Source organism: Delphinapterus leucas, chromosome 1 (genome assembly GCF_059928025.1).
Source record: "Delphinapterus leucas isolate spDelLeu-1000000601 "Yukka" chromosome 1, BTC_Dleu_Yukka2, whole genome shotgun sequence".
Taxonomy (NCBI): domain Eukaryota; kingdom Metazoa; phylum Chordata; class Mammalia; order Artiodactyla; family Monodontidae; genus Delphinapterus; species Delphinapterus leucas.
The window spans coordinates 14,751,991-14,773,501 of NC_143129.1; the positions used below are offsets into that span (position 1 = coordinate 14,751,991).

The following is a 21,511-nucleotide window of genomic DNA, read 5'->3' on the forward strand; positions in this document are numbered from 1 at the left end:
GCTTTTATTTTAAGCAACAGACTGATTCTAAATGATCAAAATATAAGACTGGTTTTGGTGATCATTTTTAAAGTGAAACTCAAAAACATAATATGAAAATACTCTGTCATAAAAATATCCATGTAACAGCAATACAAGGTCAAAAAATTAAATCTAAATGTAGCCACTGTGCTTCCAGGTTATATAAATATGTAATGATGAACTAACTGGCATAGTATGTGTGTGCAGGGCAGAAATAAATCTAATAAACTATTTTAGTAACAATCATAGAATAGCAACTCATGGCTCAGGAACTCGGGTATTTCTAAAATTTTTTACAGATCGTCAAAGATCCTGATTTTTGCTCAATTTTACAGCACAACTCAACCTTTATTTAATAATCACAAAAGGCAAACATTTTTAAGACATATGTAGGGATTCCATTCTAAAGTTAAGATTAAACAAGTCTATCAGGCCCTATTATTATTAGAGCTCAACATCAACTCTCACTCACAGTATGAATTTTTATTCCATTAAGGAATGAAACCAGATGGTATTAAACAAACAAAAAAAATATGGTGGTAAAAAACCTCAAGTCTCTCTTAGTACCTTTATCTCTCAATGTTAAAGTCACCAATTAAACATTTTTATAAGCTAGCTATCTCAAAACAAGAGTGTAGAGTTTTTTATTCAAGCACCCCTTAAATCTAGAACTGTTCCCACAGACTAAGATATTATCACTTTTAGAAGCCAAATAATAAAAACAGCATGTGTGTGTGTGTGTGTGTGAGAGAGAGAGAGAGTGTGTGTGTGTGTGTGAGACAGAGAGAGGGAAAGAGAGAGGGAGAAGTAACGGAACATTTTATAGTAACATCCTCTCCGTGAGCGTCAATCCATAAGATGTAAATACATATTAATCACTTGATAATATTACCATAAAAACCCATAAGAGACAAATCAAAGCTATTTCTACGCTGAAAATGTAAAAGTGCAAAACTATTTAGAATGTCAAAATATTTTAACTTTCTGGTCTTGTTCCCACTTCTTAAGAATTAATGTACAACAGGCAGTAACTGGAGAATAATTTTATCTTTTAATAAAAGGAGGAATAGTTACTTTAATTGTACTTTCTTTTTAACAGTAAAATTATGGTAAATATCTGAAAAATGTTTAATAAAGCATTTTTTTTAAGGCTAGACACATGCACTACATTTACCAACAGGAGATTAAGAAATGAGTATATATGGATTTCAAGCCTGAGCAGCTGGATATTTACAAACATACAAATATCATGAATTTACATTAAGATGCATCTCCATCACCTATCGCTACAAAATCACATAGGACCATAAACTACATGTATGCCAGGTTACAATATATAATAATTTGCTGTTTTCTGTAATATTGAGATACTTTAGAAACATCACTTCAGGTATAATGTTTTCATAAAAATACAATTTACTAATATATTTACCTTCATTCATTTTTTCAGTCCTTTATTCAAACATGCATTCAAACATCTGACCTTCTATTTATTGCTTCTTAAACCATCAAATTTACACTTTTAAAGGATCTAAATGATTAGACTTCAACCAGTTTCTAAGCATTCTATATCAAGAGAAAGCTGACACATTTAATTTAGCTTTGGAATGTTTAAAATAGATTATCAAATAAATTTTAAAAGCAACTTTTGTTTCTTTTAAATTTACACACATAACCCTTATATCTACTGGCTTCTTTACGGGGTGGAGGGAAATTATTACTATTTATCTAATATTTCATTTGAAAATAAAAGCTTAGAAAGAGTCTCCTCATCTAAACAGAATGGCCAACTATTTACAAGTGTAAGGAGGAGAAAAGTGAGTTTCTAAACCAGAACACTCAGCTCTGTTATTTTCAACTGAGCTCACCACAGAACTATGTTTTACTGGTATGGTGAAGTGTCTTAGTCTTCATCAGAGTAATGCGAAATTAAAATTCAGGCAAATAAATTCTAATAAATAAGTAGATTCTATTTTTTTTAAATCTGAAAACTTAAGGAATAAAAACACTGTTCCTCTCTCACAAAATGATTAATGTAATTTCTTACATTTGAGAAACAACATAACTTCTAAAAGTACTACATAATCTCAGATACTAGAAATCATCAAAAGCTAGCGCCTGTACTGTTACGCTTCAGAGATGCTCGAATCCCCACCTGCTTGCTCCTCCTAGTGGCTTCTGCTAGAACAGGAGTCTAACACTTTCCATCAGTATTCTCAAAATACTTTACATTATATGAGTGCTATTCTAGTTATTCAATTATATGAGGACTTCCATGTAAATGCCATCATTTTCCCCAAATAATTGAATTTTTTATCGAGGTTAAGCAAATTTGGTATTAACCATAAACCTTTCAATATTACAGGCTACATAAACACATTCATATGTGTATATATAATTTCAAATAAACAAATGCTCCTACAATAAATGTTTTTAATTGACCAGTTTTCTTTTACATAAAGAAATAATTTCCACAATAAAAAGTTGAAAAAATTAAAATTACACAAAAAGGTTTGTTTTCTCTTTTAACAGAATTCAAGCTACAGCTCCTTACCCATCCTTTACCCCCACGCCTTGATCCAGAAAAATAACAAACTGAAAAAACATGAACAAATTTGTGCTATGCACTAAAAAAACTTGTTCAAAGACCAGTTCTTAATATGTGGCATCGTGAACTTCCCATATTGACATCTCATAAATTTTTTTTTCTAAATGTAGGGCTCTAAGTGTCAATGCTAGCAGAAGTCCTAAAAATGTAAAAAATTCTCTACATGCAAATTTAGAACACAGCATAACTCAAAAATCTTTTAAGATGCATTTTGTGAAATTTAAAATTTTAAATAGTTGGGGATACAATAATACCTAGTGTCTATATTTTGTAAGAAATCTGAAAAGACTGTTCAAAGCAGTTCTTTAATTCTAACATGGAGATTCAACTGAGATACGTGATAGTGCTCTGTGAAGTCCACAGATAATTAAAGATAATTAGTTGCTATATTATAAAAATCAATCATAAGTCTAAGTAAGGACAATGATCTCCTGAATACCTCATGTCTGAAGTGGAAGGTTAACATGAGAAGAGAGTACTTGCAAATGTCCATCACTTATTACTGTCTTTAAATCCTGCACTGAAGTTACTGAACCCTGAACATTAATTCTGACAGGTGCGTCTTCTCACTGACTTTCTCGACACAGTAGGGGCCAACGGAAACATGCCAAGCAGTGTACTGTGACTAACAAAACTCTGCCATAATCAACCTTCCACCGTCTGTCCCACAACTGATACATGGCCATTTTACAAAAAAGGCCGCTGACTGTGCACCATACCACCAACGGTATGTCAAATCAATTTTAATTAATGCCAATAAATTTTCCATCTGCTCTTAGGCCTCCTTACATGGCCTCTCTCAGGGATCTAGCAGCATTTTCCTCTTCTCCATGCATACAACTTTTAATCTTTAACTTAAGTCAACAAGTACAAGTGACCAGAGCTACTGAGATAGATGATGAAATAAGTGGAAGAAAATCAATCCATTCACCTCTCTTTAAAGTGGTCACTGTGCTCCAAAGGTGTATTTTTAAAGAAATTAATCCTGTTCTCAGCATGTTACGTTGCCAAGGGAAGACAAGTCATAAATGTTGTTCCTGGGTTATCCTATTTTCACAGCTTAAAAATTTCCATGTGCCCTAATTTTATTAGTCTCTTTCCAGCAGTTCTGTGATATTTCCATTCTGTAAACGTTTATGCTTCATCTTTATAGAATGACTGCGAGGGAGACAACGTGACCGCATTAGAAAATGATTACCAAAGAACAGTACTGATTCAGGAGAAGAACACATTCTCAGCCACCGATCTCTCATCCACTACTGGATATTTACAACATGCTTCAGTGGAGAAGAAGACACTGCTGCTTTGCAAAGATGAGCTGGAATGCCAAGAGGTCTCTGTTCCGTACCCATCTTATTGGTGTACTTTCTCTCGTGTTTCTTTTTGCTATGTTTTTGTTTTTCAATCATCATGACTGGCTGCCAGGCAGAACTGGATTCAAAGAAAACCCTGTGACATACACTTTCCGTGGATTTCGTTCTACAAAAAGTGAGACAAACCACAGCTCTCTTCGGAACATTTGGAAAGAAACAGTCCCGCAGACTCTGAGGCCTCAAACAGCAACTAACTGCAATAACACAGATCTGTCACCACAAGGAGTTACAGGGCTGGAGAATACACTCAGTGCCAACGGAAGTATTTACAATGAAAAAGGCACTGGACATCCAAATTCTTACCATTTCAAATACCTTATCAATGAACCTGCAAAATGCCAGGAGAAAAGCCCTTTTTTAATACTACTAATAGCTGCAGAACCTGGACAGATAGAAGCTAGAAGAGCTATTCGGCAAACTTGGGGCAATGAAAGTCTAGCACCTGGTATCCAAATCACACGAATTTTTTTGTTGGGTGTAAGTATTAAGTTAAATGGCTACCTTCAACGTGCAATCCTGGAAGAAAGCAGACAATACCATGACATAATTCAACAGGAATATTTAGATACATACTATAATCTGACCATTAAAACACTAATGGGCATGAACTGGGTTGCCACATACTGTCCACATATTCCATATGTTATGAAAACTGACAGTGACATGTTTGTCAACACCGAATATTTAATACTTAAGTTACTGAAGCCAGACCTGCCTCCTAGACATAACTATTTTACTGGTTACCTAATGAGGGGATACGCACCCAACCGAAACAAAGACAGCAAGTGGTACATGCCACCAGACCTCTACCCAAGTGAGCGCTATCCTGTCTTCTGTTCCGGGACTGGTTATGTTTTTTCTGGAGATCTGGCAGAGAAGATATTTAAAGTTTCTTTAAGCATCCGTCGTTTGCACTTGGAAGATGTATATGTAGGGATCTGTCTTGCCAAGTTGAGAATTGATCCTGTCCCCCCTCCCAATGAGTTTGTGTTCAATCACTGGCGAGTTTCTTATTCAAGCTGTAAATACAGTCACCTAATTACCTCTCATCAGTTCCAGCCTAGTGAACTGATAAAATACTGGAACCATTTACAACAAAATAAGCACAACGCTTGTGCCAACGCAGCAAAAGAAAAGGCAGGCAGGTATCGCCACCGCAAACTCCACTAGAAAAGACAACTTTTTTTTTTTTTTCCCAAACGTGCGATCTGTAAAATATTGCTAAAAGCATGTATAGTTAAAACTGATTACATCCATAGGACAAGTTTTAGTTAAAACTCATCGCATAAAGGAATCCAAAAATATTTTTTTAATTTCTGAAGAAGGTAATTCTTAAAAATACAACACGATATAACAAAAAGGTATCCCAAACAATCTACTAAAAATCCACATAAGGGGATTCTGTGTATTAACATGCAATAACAGGCATGCATACATCAATGATTCAACTCTTACGTTAGGGGCCAAAAAGGTGTATTTGCATATGTTTTCCACATAAATTTTAATTTAAGAAATGGATACAGTCAAAAGACTTTGGATTCAGTTTTTCATTTCAATATATAATTAAATGTAAATAAAACATTATTGTCAATTTTAAGGAAACTTTATAATTGTGCAAAAGACAAATTTTGACCTATTCTAGGGTTCTAAAAACCATATTCCATGCAATAAGATTTAGTTGAATTATTCCATAAACATATTTATAAAGTTCAGATGTTTCATCAATGCAGTTCTCATCTAAGTATTTACTTTTTAAAAACAATTGAGATATTCATTTTCTTTTATCAATACGCACATATACTGGGGGAATTTATTTTGACATGACGTGAAAAAATGTGAAAAAAAAATCAATGTGTCTCAGGCTCACATTTTTATAAAAAAAAAATTAAATGTTTCAAAATAGAACATCTGTTCCCTCGTTGGTGTTCAGGGCCAAGCTAGAACTTCAATGATTTACTCAATCAACCAGTTACTGCACTCTCAAGGAGCATCACCAGTTAACTTCAAGCATATCTGAAAAAATCTATCATTTTCCTCTAACTGAAGCAAAAGTGATTACTTACAGGCACAAAGAGGATGCACTGTTGAAAAAAGATAAAGAGTGCAGCGGCAGTTTCATTCAATACATTTTAAGATGCATGTCTGCCAAACTGCAACATATGGGAAGTTTATTTCCTGACAGCAGGTGTACACATGCCAGTACTTAATCATTTTACGGCACCTACTTCTTTCTCTGAGTGCCAAGTTTACAAACCTGCAGTTTTTAATTTGGTGGATGACAAATATTCTGCACCACTGATTAAAAACTTTCTTGGGAGGGATGGGGGAAAACTACAAATGTTTGATGAACACTTGATTCTAGGATGAACAATGTATACAATGCACTTTTATCAAGTTTTTAATAAAAAAGGTAAACAAAAAACCTTTACTGAGTGTTATGGTCCAAATGCTTCACAATAATTTTGTATGGCTCCATTATAAATTTTAAAATCAGGAAATACTAACTCATTAATTTTAAAAAGGTGTTTTTACTTTAAACAAGTGTATAAATTTATCAATCTTGCTCAGTGAGGATGTCACTTATCCTGATTCTAATAACAATCATTTTCATCCTTGATTCTATTCTGAAGAGTTATCCACCAAAACAGAATTCTAACATGTTACAGTTCAGAACCACAGAGACTGCTTCAGTACTTATCATTTAATGCGTTGAATTCTATTTATACTCAACTTATCTCCCACTTTCAGTTCAGTTGTCTAAGTGTTCTATTCTACATAGAATAATTCTGAATGTTGAGCTAAATAACCCCCCAGCTCTTGGTAAGGTCTGTTTTTCACTTGATTTATTCTGTATGGTTATAAAAAGACTAAAATTACTAAATACCAAAATTAATAAAGAAAGGTCACACATAAAAGCATAATACCAAATTAGATAAGTGTGATGAAAGACAAAAGGAATCCTTCCCTCAGTATAATCCTCTCCTTAATACTTCAGAAGTTTTATTTCTTAAAAGTATATGTATATGCATGTATGCATCCACAGGTATGCACTCAGACACAATCCAAACACTATGTGTACAAATTATTATTACAGTGCAGTATCTTTAAGAGATAGTATTTTCCTTCCAGAAAAATTCAAGTCTAAAAAAGATGACTTGGAATCTCATGACACTCCAAGTTCTCAAAGAGCACTGAATCAAATAACAAGTGTTTTAGTACTGCTGAAAATCTTTATTTTAAAATAAGTATTCTGCTATTAATTTATTTTTGACCTTCCATTCTGAATATGCAAGCTGATTTCAGCAAAATATGATTTTCAAATTCATATTATGATATTTAAAAATACAGTATTTAAACATCTCACCAAATATTAATTGTGCCTTATTCATGCCCAGTACTATGTAATTTTTACTATGCATGAAAATATAATTTTAAATGACAGCACTTGCATTTGGTCAAAGAAAAAAATTACAGGAACAACCATGTAATCTTTATGCTCGAAGTGTTACGAGATATTGTGGAAGATAAAAATACCAAAACTTTCAATACTTACTAGTTTATTTTGATCAAGATTATACAGGTGATGAAATTCTAATTCAAGCAAAAAAATTTTCTTTCTCACCTCTGATTATACAGTATAATCACAAAAAATCAACTGGAGTCTTATTAATATCTATTACCAAAACCCCTATAAAAATAATACCAACACAGCAGCAGGAACTATTTACTGACTGAGAGTACGCTGTGTGCCTGGTACCGTGTTAAAGCACTTTACACACATATCTCGTATAATCCTTACAAGCAACACTAAGAGATAAGAAAGACTGGTACAAGAGGTTAAATACCTAAGATCACACAGCTAGTAAAACAGCAGGGTTCCACTGCAAAGACTCTTAACCATTATGCTATTCTGCTACATACTTCACATATGACTCCTGCTAGAGGGTCTAAAAAGCTAAGCAAAAACGGCCTGTCCTCTCTTCTATTCCATGCTTATTCTTCACCTTTTGCTAGGATCTCCAGGCATCACAACTGTTTTCTCACACTGGAGGGACGCCTGATGTCAGGTGCAAATAAAGAGAAGGAGAAGGAGAGGAAATCTGATCCCTCAGTTATTTTTTCTTCTCCTTTTCAGTTGCTGATGTCTGGGGGCCAGAAACTCAGAAAAGCTAAGAATTACTGCTTATCTCTTGCTCCTTTGGGCACTGAGACACATCTGTAAACAACAGGCAGGTGGCACTTAGAAATTATGTAAAAGGTGCTTCTTTTGAAGTACAATTTGATCATTGTTAGTAGTCAAAAGTAGCACCGCATTTACTCACTCTACTGGTTAGTCGCCTACTGTTTGGTGATGAGGTGGTAAAACTGATTTATCCAGCTGGTTCAGGTTTGTTTTCAGTTTTTACTGCTTAACTACAAAAGTTGACTATTAAATTAACACAGATTTAAGAAGCCAAAAAAAAAATCTCTACCATACCTATATTCTAACACACCTCACAGAGTATCAGTGTATCGCTTAACATGACTCTCGGAAGACGGGTAATGTGCATCAAATACTAACAGGGGCCATTCTAAGTTTCGGCCAGGAACCTGTTGCTGCGCACTCCATCAGCACACGCACACGCCCTCCTCCAAGCACGGTATAACTCTACACCTTACTACTTTCAAGATCCGATTTGCCAGAGAAGGAAGAAAAACGTTTCTGTATTTGCAGGAAGTGTTTCCCCTTCCTCCACCAGCAAATATCTGAGCTAAAGGACAACTAGAGTGAAAGCAACTGCCTCCATCTGTTTATTAATCTAATTATTTCAACTTCTCACTGAAGCCTATAGATTCTCAGTCTGAATTTCACTTGAGACAGTATCCTAAACGTTGAAAAATGAAAATAAATCAACAGCATCACAAAAAATAAATGTTAAGTAACAGAAAGCTATAACATTATATGCAGAATCTTAAATTCATGCTTGTATATGTTTTTAATTAAATATCTAAAAGATACTAATTTATACAATAAAACTAATAAGGGTTGTTTGCTTCACTGTCATACCTAAAATGCTAATAAAAACATATATTTGAATATAGATAACAGAATTAGCATGAGATTCTGATGGCAATGAGAATTTTCTAACATACTGGCAGATTTCCTTTGGGGAGCTACTCCACCCTCAAATAAGAAAGTTCTAGGAAAACTTTCAATCAAGACACCCTGCCTTGCACTAGCCAAGATAACCAAAGACCCTCTCTTATTGCAATCTGAATCCTGAAGGAAACAAACACACGCACACAAAGAAAATGACTGGAGCTGATTCACTTGAACTTCAGCACCCTGCAGAAATTACCCACTGATTCTTGTTCTCTAGATCTCAGAGCTGCTACGGTTCCTGTCCCTTCTACCACTTGATTCTTTAATTTTTTGCACTCACCTATAATATTCTGATACTTTTTTTTTGTTTGTTTCAGTTAGTCAGAGTCAATTTTTAACCAAAGAATCCTAAGTGACAGAAAACCTACCACTAGCAAATGCTGCAGTGATAAAGTTGTTCCTAGGTTCTATGATGACTTCAGAATGCTCTATAACACCATGCCCTCTGTGTGCTTTGCCACCTGAACAAGTCAGGAGTGTAAAGGGATCCAAGAACAACTTTCTGTTAAAGAAAACAGGCTGAAAATTTTAGAGCTGTTCATAATCCATATTCATGGCCAGGCCTCACAAGAAAACAAAGTAGTTTTTGTGCATATAACATAATATAGCGGAGAGCATGTTGCTAGAGATACCTTATTACTGAAGAGGGATCAGGGAAACAGGCTTGGGAGCTGTGTTTCTACAGTCACACCCCCATGGGGGAGAGGCAACATGTCTCCCAAGTAACCACCAACAGGAAGTAACCATCAGCACAGCTGCCTGAGCCCCCTGCACTGTAAAATGCTGTCTAAGCTTAGAAATGAATGAACAGAGAAGCCTGACCACACCTTCACATCTGCTGTTTCAAACTATTCCTTTATCAGAGATCTTTTTGTCTCCTGATAAGGCTAAAAAAAAAAGAAAAAGCTACAACCTTCTTCCTGGTAGATTTATGTAAAGGAGGGAAGAGAATGAATGACTCCTCTACACTGAAAAGAGAAAGCTAATAACTGGGCCAAAAAGACAAGTAAAGTTAATTTTTACAAAAATAAAATGAATTTCTTAATCAAAGTTCATAAGCATAACCCCAAATTTAAAGTATTTGTATGTCTGAGTGTCTTCAAGTACACACATTTAACAGTACATTTAAATCCAGTTATCTTCTCTCATCTCCAAATTTTAAAACTTTTAAAATAACATTTCCTGTCTGAGTGAATGGCTATATCCAGTCAGTGGCCACACGAAAATATCCAAATATTTCCATATTTGGAAATAAATATCCAAATATGGTGAGGAGGTGGTCATCCTCACCACTTCCTTCTCTTATTATCACCCGTATCACTCTATCCCCAAAACCTGGATTCACAGTGGAATCCACCCACTTTTCTTCAACTTACCACTCTAGTAGTTCAAGTGAGCAAAACTTTTACAACTGGTTTCTTCACAGTCACCCAATCTGCTTCCCATATACTACTGCCAGAATGATACTTTCAAAACCACAAAACTATTCACATCATCCCAATGTTTCAATGGATTCCCAATGTTCTTAGGATAAATACCAAAATCCCTGAAATCCTTGGGTAGCAGCAGGGCCCATGAATGACTCTCTTCCTTGCTAAAGTTAATTTCTCTACCCAATCTTTTGATCTTACTGCTGCCTTTTACTTCACTCCATAATGTATCCTCTCTTCCTCAAAGCAATCAACAAACAAAAAGTCCTAGATTAGAAACAGTGAACTAAAATTTGACTCAATAAAATAGCCTCACCTTTTTTGTTTGCAGCATTTTCATCTTATTTGAAAGGAAACTTATTTTTAAGGCGTCAAAATCAATTTTTCTCTATAGAAAAATTGATTTTGATGCCTTAAAAATAAGTAAGACTCAACCACTGGCTTATATATGGGCTCACCCACACTGCAAATAAAGCAACATATAAGTAAATATATGTTGACAAAAAGAAAGTACAAGTATTCTGGAAATAATTACTATAATCAGTTCCACAAATGTGAAGGTCCCTCACATGACAGTGCATTTCTAAGCAGGGACCATGATGCTGAAGAAGATCAAGAAGTGTTAACCTTCCTCAATAGAAATTCAATGCAGATGAAACCCCTAGGATCATTTCCCAAACAGACCAGTTTACCATGCTATGTTCCAGAACTCTAACACGGTTAATAGAAATTCTTGAGTCCAGTCCTCCTTAGCGTTGAAGAAACATCCAAAAGTCCACTCACTTGATAAATATTTACTGAGAGCCTAGGCATTAAGACATGGGCTGTAGATACAATGATAAACAAAAACAATCATTAAGTTGCTGCCGTAATACTCCTTTGACAGAGAAAGCCATGTAACAGATCTTCATATAAATAACTGGAAAGGACAACTATGATATCTGTCATGAAGGAAAGATACACAGTGCTTTGCAAGCATATAATGGGGACTGACCTGACCTATGGTCAGAAAAGCCTTCTCAGAAGAATCGTTTGTTAACATCTAAGAAATAACTAGATGTTAATCAGGCAAAAGGGGAACAATTCCAAGAAGAAGGAACAGCAGGTACAATGGCCCTGAGGTTAGAGTAAACCATGGCACAAAAATAAAGAGGAAGATTGGTATGAGCTGATGCCAGAAAGGTAAAAAGAGAGACAGGTAAACCCTCATGAAGACTTGTAGTACCTATTAAAATATGGCTTTTAATCCTAAGAGTAATAGTAAGCCAATGAAGATACAACAATACTTAGAAAATAGAAAAAAAAATTGAGGCTAGTGAATGCCTAACAGCTCCTCTCTTCTTCAGTGTTTGAGGCATCCTGGCTGCAACATGAGAACAGAATAAGGAGACGCATGAGTGATACAAAAACACAAACTAGGAGACCACTGCATAATCCAGGGAAGATACAGAAATAGTTGGACCAGGAAGGACGGTAGTGATCCGGAGATAAGAATTCCAGAGATGTGGGGGCTTCGCTGGTGGCGCAGTGGTTGAGAGTCTGCCTGCCGATGCAGGGGACATGGGTTCGTGCCCCGGTCCGGGAAGATCCCACATGCCACGGAGCGGCTGGGCCCGTGAGCCATGGCCGCTGAGCCTGCGCGTCTGGAGCCTGTGCTCCGCAATGGAAGAGGCCATAACAGTGAGAGGCCCGCGTACCGCAAAAAAAAAAAAAAAAAAAAAAGAATTCCAGAGATGTTAGCAAGTGCGGTCCACAGGGCTTCACGACGTGTGGATACTCGCGGTGAGGGAGAAGGCATGAGTGCCAAGGCCTAAAATCCTGGCCTGGGCACTGAAGGCATGAGGAGAGAGAAGACGCTGTACGAGAACCTGATTCGCCAAGGATAACATAATAGCGAGCCACTGAAAAATGTATAGAAGGATTGTCAAGTGGCACTGAGGGCCTATATATTACAAAGCATCAATAACAATAATAAATCTGAACTACTACTCCACATGCACATGAAAGGATGCAAAGTAACTAAAAATATACGGATAACATGGGCTTAAGAATCACTCATTCAGGGGCTTCCCTGGTGGTGCAGTGGTTAAGAATCCACCTGCCAATGTAGGGGACATGGGTTCGAGCCCTGGTCCTGGAAGATCCCACATGCCACAGAGCAACTAAGCCCGTGCGCCACAACTACTGAGCCCACGCCCCACAACTACCAAGCCTGCGTGCCTAGAGCCCATGCTCTGCAACAAAAGAAGCCACCGCAATGAGAAGCCCGCGCACCACAACCAAGAGTAGCCCCCGTTCGCCACAACTAGAGAAAGCCCACGTGCAGCAACGAAGACCCAACGCAGCCAAAAATAAATTAACTAATTTTTAAAAAAATCATTCATTCAATACTTTTCAAGCAACACCTATGTGCCCACTACCCTGTTCTCAGCACTGGGGAGATGGTGGAGGGCAATAAGATGTGCTTCCTACCTTTGGATCTTCATATTCGAAGAAAATCGTTAATGTAAACAAATAAATAAGATTACTAGCAGAAAAAAAAGTGGGAGGTCTTCCTGGAAAAGTAACCTTTAAACTGAGATCTGAATTTTGAGGAGCCAGTCTTATTAAGAGCAAGAGGAAGAATGATCCAGGCAAACAGAAATACAAAGACAACGGCCAGGAGGTTGAGAAGAACTTGACATGTCTGTAGAAAAACAGAAAAAAGCCAGTGAAGTGGAACTCTAGAGTAGAGAGCTGTGGATAGAAATCAGAGGGGCCCCTAATATGGATGGGAAAAAAATTCACAATTTTATTTTCACCAGCCTCTAACAGAAACTGACATTTCCTTCTTTCATGAATGAAGGCAACAAACCACAGTACTATTAACAACAGTTCTGACTTTGTTACCAACAGAAATCAAGTATTTTCATATCACATTACTCTTACAGATATCTTGAAATACTATGTATGGTCATACTTTAAAATTCTGGAATTTATTAGATTTGTCCCTAGATCTTGTTACATAATGCATCAGTAAAAGCAACACAAAGTACAATACCATGTCATAAAGTTATGTTTCTCAAAATTTTGATAATTTTATTTCAATAAATTGGTTTTCTTTGTTATCTTATGTATTTTATTTTATGCATTAAAAACATTATTCAGAGAGAGGAATCATAGGATTCGCCAGTCTACTAAATAGGTTCATGGCACCAAAAAAAAATAATATTGCAAACTTCTAATCTAGAATAAAAGACATATAAGACTCCTATCAACTAAATGCAACTATTGGTGCTTGTTTGGATCCTATTTCCAACAAATGAACTGCAAAAAAAGATTTTTCAGAAAAATCAAAGAAACTGGAAAATGAACTGGGTATTAGATGATACCAACAATTAATGTTTATTTTGTTATATGCAATAATGCCTACATTAAAAAAAAAAGTCCATGTTTTTTAGAAGTGCAGAGTAAGTAGGAACAAAGTGTCAGTGTCTGGGTTTTGCTTCACAGTACTTCAGGAAAAAAGGGAGCTGTGGAACAGCTGAAATAAAAGTGGTTAAAAAATAATTATAGAATCTGTGTGATGGGCAGATTTTAAAAATCATACACTATTTTCTCTAATTATACTTATGTTTGAAATTTTTCATAATTAAGAAAAATGGGGGGGCTTCCCTGGTGGCGCAGTGGTTGAGGGTCCGCCTGCCGATGCGGGGGGCGTGGGTTCGTGCCCTGGTCCGGAGGGATCCCGCGTGCCGTGGAGCGGCTGGGCCCATGAGCCATGGCCGCTGGGCCTGCGCGTCCGGAGCCTGTGCTCCGCAGCGGGAGGGGCCACAACAATGAGAGGACCGCATACCGGAAAAAAAAAAAAAGAAAGAAAAATGGGGGGTGGAATTCAGTAACTGCTTTGCAAAACAGAACCCCTTAGAGGGGAAAAAATTGCAAAGGGGCACTGTCTGTTGGAAGAAAATTAGAGAAAGATGCTCCTTTCTCTGGGCTGATGATGTCCTAGGCCAGGCCACCTAACTTGAGGAGGGTGCAAGCTATCTAAGGTGTTTTCCTCTTTCTTCCCCCATTACGTTCAGGGAAGACAGTAGGCATCATTAAAACTTGCTTTGACATTATTCATTATTCACCTTGTGAGTGTGCACCACCTGTCTAATGGCATTTATTTCAAAGAAAAAATAACCTATTTCCCATTATATCAACTGTCCAGGCCTAGAAAATTAGCCTTTGATCAAACCAGCACATCCTGACATTAGAAACAGTGATGGTTTAGGAAAAATAATAAGTTATAGTCTTAAGCTAATGAGCACTGATTGCGTTTAGTTTTCATACTCAGAGAATCTGACGATTCAGAAGAACAGGGTGGGGGAAAGGAGAGGGAAGCTAGGTAGTTGCAAACGCATGTAAATGATGCGTGCCAGGCCACTGTCGTTTTCACGACTGGCAGAAAGTTTAAAAATCTGGACGGGGTGGGGGGTGAGGGAATGCTGTACATATTTAAGCAATTGAACCATGCAAGATGGTTCCCAGGTTGTCAAAAAAAATGACTGTAACCAAAAAGAAGCCCTCTCCATTTGTGTAATATTAAGAAGTGGACTGTACACCTCTCCAGCTTAGTGTATTTAAGGCAGGCTCTGCATCGGCAGGAAGGTGGGCTTGCTAATCTCTTCTCGGCAAGCCCATTCCACCGTCCTGCTATCCTCACCTGTCATCTAACTCAGCACTCCCTCATCAACTGCTCCTCTGTCTTAGTAGAAGTGTTTTCTCAGCCTGACAGACAGACAAAAAGCCTTATAACTCTGTTTCCCAAATATCATATGCTGTCACAAACCAGGAGGATGTCTTGGCAAAAACTGATACGTTCATTCATTAAGAGAAATTTTCTTTAAAAACAAATACCAAATGTCCATTCTATTTGGCTTTAAGCAATCAAAAGTTCCTGATTACAGGGGCTTCTCTGGTGGCACAGTGGTTGAGAATCCGCGTGCCAAGGCAGGGGACACGGGTTCGAGCCCTGGTCCGGGAAGATCCCACATGCCGCGGAGCAATGAAGCCCGCACACCACAACTACTGAGCCTGCGCTCTAGAGCCTGAGAGCCACAACTACTGAAGCCCGTGTGCCTAGAGCCCATGCTCCGCAACAAGAGAAGCCACCACGATGAGAAGCCCGCGCATCGCAACGAAGTGTAGCCGCTGCTCGCCGCAACTAGAGACAGCCTGTGTGCCGCAACGAAGACCCAACACAGCCAACGATAAATAAATGAAATAAATAAATTTTTTAAAAGTTCCTGATTACTAAAGTTTTATTAATAAAAATTTAATTCCTTCAGTTCCAGGAGATATATCTTACAGTTTCTCACTGCTGTCAGTCTAAAGTCCAAATCCATCAGTAATAATTTTCATTTAATATTCCTGCATTTCCTAAGATAAACAGAAATAATAGTTTTAACTACAGTACACAGGCAATGGCCACTAGGCAAATGTCTCCAACATTTTTAAAATAAGTCAAACGCAACAGAATGAGATGTTAGTCCTAAAGCTGAATCAGTCATCTGTCCATCTAAAGAACTACATCGTATCCACTAGGAGATGGATTAGTCAGACACACCAATAGGAAGAGAAGTCAAAATGGCAAAGCCTATCTAAGCAGTGACCAAGACTAAAGGTTCCCTGGCCTTTGCAGTACATCTTCCTTTACTGAAGAGATGCAAATATCATTATCTCTGATCTCCAAGTAGCTTCTCTACTGGGAGAAAGTGTATGTGCTGGATAGGGGAACTGAGTGCCCACTGCCCTTGGCAATTACATTTCTCACTTGAAATTAATCAGCATTTAGCATTTCAAATGTTACTGTTTCAAAAGCTTGAACAATGAATCAGTCTCTCTCGGTATTACCCAGTTTCTCAGCCGTTCTCTGGGCCATGGCAAACTACTAAGGAAATGCCACCCTATTAGGCAACTTGGGATCCACACAACTGATCTTTGCAGGGGAGAATAATGTTCTGCACAGGCGCTCAACACCAGCTTTGATCTGTTACATCACAAAGACGGTGGTGAAAATTCTTCAGGTACTTAGAACAAGACTGTATGTCTAGGGATTGGTCTTCAGTGATCTACAAGAGGGTTCCAATGTAAAATATAAATGTAATACTACCAGTGTGCCATACTGAAGCATGTTTTTGTAAAATCTACTAACCTGTGACCTTTACACTGACGTTTAAAGCTTTAAAAAAAAAAACTATACAAACTTTTCAAAAATACTAATAATGACTCAGGAAGTTTAGAAATAAATCAAATGTGTATCACAGGTCTCCCCAAAATTGGCATCTATTACCTTATTAGACGGTATTAAATCAATTATATCTATTACATTTAATCCAGATAAAGAAAGAATGTTTCCCCAAACAATTTAAATAGTTAAGCTTTTAACATTTATTTTTCCTGTTAAAGTAACTTTGGGATGGGGGGAGGGGAGGATATCATAATATGTACTAAAGTTATTGATGAATTATAATGTATCCACAAATTTACTATCAGAATGGTTGGTTATTATAACGTAGCTCTCCATGTTAAAAGCAAACAATTCCTAAGGACACTATGAAGTATTTTGTACAGCCTTTTAAAATAAATTATAATACTCTAATCATATCAGAAGCTGAATTTTTTTGGGGGGGAGTGGCGCTTATAAAGAAAACTAAAAGCCTTCTACATAATAGAAGTTAAAATTCTTCTGAAAGGTCAAAGAGCTGCTTAATTTTAATTCTCAAACTTCGTATATTAAAATATATAAGGAACTGAATTTCAGGATGTTTATGGCAACACACATATAAGATAGAAATGACAAAAAGACACTGCAAGAAGACTGAAGCACCTATCTAAAATATCAAAATTAGGGGAGATAAATGATTAGTTTGATAGTGTCCAGAATTCACTGTTTGTAGATGACAATAAAATACTGAATTAACTCTTTCTGTCTTAAATGGTAATTTGTAAAAATGTTAAATTGACTTGATTTCAAAATAATTTTGTGTTTGATCTTATATACTTCTGCACAAACCTAAATGTTAAGAAACAAATGCATCTTCAATGACAACATAAAATATGATGTCAACAACGAGACAATTACCTGAGTTCTATGGTATGACTTTTGTCTCCAATTAAAACAAAAATAAAAATCTTAAAAGCTTTAATTCCTTAGCATTTCAAATGAGTATGTCTTCAACTTATTCACAGTAAAGCACCATTCTGAAATTTCAAAAAAAACCTTAGTTCTAAACAGTAAGATTTGTCCGGACAAGAAGCAACTAAGAGTCTTTAAAAAACAGATATTTAGGGCTTCCCTGGTGGCGCAGTGGTTGAGAGTCCGCCTGCCGATGCAGGGGACACGGGTTCACGCCCCGGTCCGGGAAGATCCCACATGCCGTGGAGCAGCTGGGCCCGTGAGCCATGGCCACATGACCATAATGTCTTTGTAGCAATTTTCTCTCCAAGGATAAAGAACTTTACCTTAAGATAAACACACACAGCTAGAGTAAAAATATCCCAGTTACTGGAGAAGAAAAGGGTTCTCATAATGTTTAAGTAAACTAGTCTTCATAGCTTTGAATGAAAATTGTATCATTAAACATGTAATATCAAGTTCATCACTGAAGCTACAGTTGCCTACATTTACACATATGACAAGCTGAGATTATACATAAAATTATAAATTCATAATAAAAGTAGCCATCATCTATCTGTTGAGTCCTTTTTGTGTTGAGCACTTTACACAGTGCCTGTTTCACTCATCAATAATACTGTAATATAGATTCTAATATCTTTATTATAAAATAAAAACAAGACCACTGATAGAAAGGTTACATAACCTTCTGAACTTCATTAGTGGTGGAATGAGTGGAAGAGCTGAGATTCAAAGCCAGGACTGACTTCAAAGCCTTAAATCTGTGTTTCCAACTGACTGACTCCTCTTTAACAAGCTAGCACTGCCTCTATTTAGAGCAGGGATTTCATATTGAAAGGCCAATAGGGCTTAAGAAGGTGGTGTAAATAAGTGAAGAAGGCGACAGAAAAGACCAGAGTGGCGAGGCCTGAGGCTACCGGCGGAACACGTCCCAGGTGAGGAAGGTGTCCTGCTCAGGGGAAGTGGGTCTGCCACGCTGGACTGTGGGCCCAGCGCCCAGTCATGCCAGAGGCCTCTCAAAAGAAGCTGGAAATCCAGCCTGCTTACGTGACATACTCTGATTCTTTAAGTGTTGGTGAGTAAAATAAACCCTGGAATTACTGCTGTGGTAAGCGTGGGGCCACATTTAGACTGGCACAAAGAATGGCCCCAGAAGCATGCAGAGAGGCCCTGGCATGCACAGACAGGCAGGCTGTACCTACCTCTGGAAAGAAACTTTACCAGAGGCATCCTTCGAATCCACACCATTACCAGTCTCCTTCCAAATCTTTCTAAGTGCCATGCTCTTCCCACCAGGGCATCTACTCCTGCCTTCTGTTCACTCTCCCTAAAATGTGCTTTCCTGCAATCTTCAAGTCAGCCTCTACTCAAACTCTGGATTTCACTTCAAGTACTACCTCCTCAAATGAAGTGTTCCGACTCCCACAGAAAATCCTCCAACTTTAGGTTCTCACGGCACAATGCATCTGCACACACGTGGCACAGTCATAATTTCACATCTGAGTGACTGACTGATGTGCCTCTCCTCCAACAGACCATTAAAAAAGCCCATACGCATATGTCTGGTTTTCTTCATCTTCGATGTCCCTGCACCTAGCATAGTACATGGCATACAAAAGCACTCAAGAAATATCTGCTGAAGGAAGAGTAGAGGGAGGGAAGGGAAGGAAAGTCTTGAGTAACAATGTCTTAATCAGCTACCTCCATCTCCTCCTGGCCCCGGCTCTAGGCCCACCTCCAGAGAGCACTGGTACTAGCACACTCCCATAACACTTCAAGCAGGGATGAACACGTTAACTGACCACCAAATGAGAACGAAGCAAGCTTTATAGAACAGGGAATGGGGCGGTTACTGATGTATGCATTCCTGCTTAAGAATGTAACTTGGAGGAGATTGAGATTCTGGATCCTTCTCAAAAGTGAAAGTTGACAGTGATAATATTAGACCTCTAACACAGATACTGAAAATCCACCCAAGTTTACTTACTATCAAAAAAATGGTTTCCCAAAAGAGATCATAAGAACTACAATGTCTGTTGGAGTCTCTTCAAATAACGACCTTAAAGGGAAGCTTTTGATCTGTATGATTTCAGAGTGCAAAAGGTTTCCTCAAAAATGAAGACAGCAATGTTATCGAGAGTCAATGATATTCAGTAAGAACAGAGGAAAGAATAAACAGAGGCTAGAACATGTGGCCTTTCCATGTGAACATGAAAAGCTAGATTGGGAGATTAAAATAAAGTAGTTCTTGATAAAGGATTTCCAAATCTTTATAAATAATAACAATGAACTGTGATCATATCTTTCTTATTCCCTCTCCGGTGGAACCACAGATAAGTTCCTTGCTACTACCTAACAAAAAAAGGTCTTCATCATCTCCCTTATTTACTATACAATGAAAAGCATTATCAAGTGGCATTTTCTTAGTCTAAAACGGCCCCTTTCACTGAAGGAATACATGAAAATATATTCTGATGCCCCCCATACTGAACGGTTTCTACTCCCAAACCACGACTCCTAAGATAGCTTCAATTAAACTGATTCTATGCAACTCTGGTTCTTTGCAGTATTCTCAACAGAAGGGAGGAGAGGGGCAAACTTGGGGTGTAAACAAGCTTGGGAAAGAGTCCATACTCCTGTGTTCCAATTAAGAGATTTATAGGGGCTTCCCTGGTGGCGCAGTGGTTGAGAGTCCACCTGCCGATGCTGGGGACACGGGTTCATGCCCCGGTCCGGGAAGATCCCACATGCCGCGGAGCGGCTGGGCCCGTGAGCCGTGGCTGCTGAGCCTGCGCGTCCGGAGCCTGTGCTCCACAACGGGAGAGGCCACAACAGTGAGAGGCCCGTGTACCGCCAAAAAAAAAAAAAAAAAAAAAAAAAGAGAGATTTATACATTAAAAACGATGAGATTCCTATAGCACAAAATCTGCTTAATCCAGTATTTCTTAAACATTATAGAACCCAAGTGACACATTTTGGGGGAAGTGTCCCAACCCAGGAAAGTCCTCTAACTACTCTTCAAGAGGTGGTGTGCCTCTGTATTTCTTGGCACAATTCAAAAGCTATACTATACAAACTTGTAACTTTAAGGTACCAGAGCTTCTGTTCCTATAATAAACTTCAACAAATTATTATCTTTACAAAGTGTTACAAAATATACTGCCTGGGACCTAATTTCTATAGATTTCAATAACTTATGGTTCTTATGAAATATTATCAAAACACATACCCCTTCCTTCTCTGTAACAGATACAGAAAAAAACTCATTTGTACGAAAATTTTCTAGTCTGCATAATGCGACTTATTAATTTAGTCTAACATCTAAGAGAACTCTGGTGTCTTGAACTTAAAAGACATGCAGATCAATCCTAATGCAGATTGAAACTAATCTTGGTAACTCTGTACATCAACCAGGCATATCAAAACCCTGAAGAACAATGGTAGCAGAGCTGCACGTAAATTAGAAAGGAAGTCACATCTGTGCAACAAAGCCTTTAACATACTCTTAACTGCTTGGTATGTCTGGGTGGATCTCATAACAGAAACTTTCTTCACTGGAGAATGAGGTAGAAAGTTGGTGAAACTTGCAAGCTCACAAACAGGTAATAATTTCAAAAGAATAAAAGAGGAGGAAAAAACATTACACTGAAAGGATAAGTTTGAGATTCAACTAAAAAGAAACAATTATCAGAGTAATTTCAAAGCCTTCAGGTTCAAAGTTCTCAATAACAACTGCTAAATGAATCAGGCCACAAGCAGCACAGAGATGCA

The 21,511-nt window shown here is 37.6% G+C and overlaps 2 protein-coding genes across 2 annotated transcripts in view; one reads left to right on the top strand and one right to left on the bottom strand.

The window, feature by feature from the left end:
* CDC73 (cell division cycle 73) overlaps window positions 1–21,511 on the bottom strand; it is a 95,620-nt gene that overhangs the window by 49,987 nt on the left and 24,122 nt on the right. The window lies entirely within an intron of this gene.
* On the top strand, window positions 3,443–5,771 carry B3GALT2 (beta-1,3-galactosyltransferase 2). The gene has a single exon (XM_022579201.3). It carries the CDS (start codon window positions 3,904–3,906, stop codon window positions 5,170–5,172), a length of 1,269 nt encoding a protein of 422 aa, XP_022434909.1. The 5' UTR covers window positions 3,443–3,903; the 3' UTR covers window positions 5,173–5,771.

What these genes read in the sequence shown, in the direction of transcription:
- B3GALT2 (XM_022579201.3), top strand. Translation starts at nt 3,904, where the DNA reads ATGCTTCAGTGGAGAAGAAGACACTGCTGCTTTGCAAAGATGAGCTGG.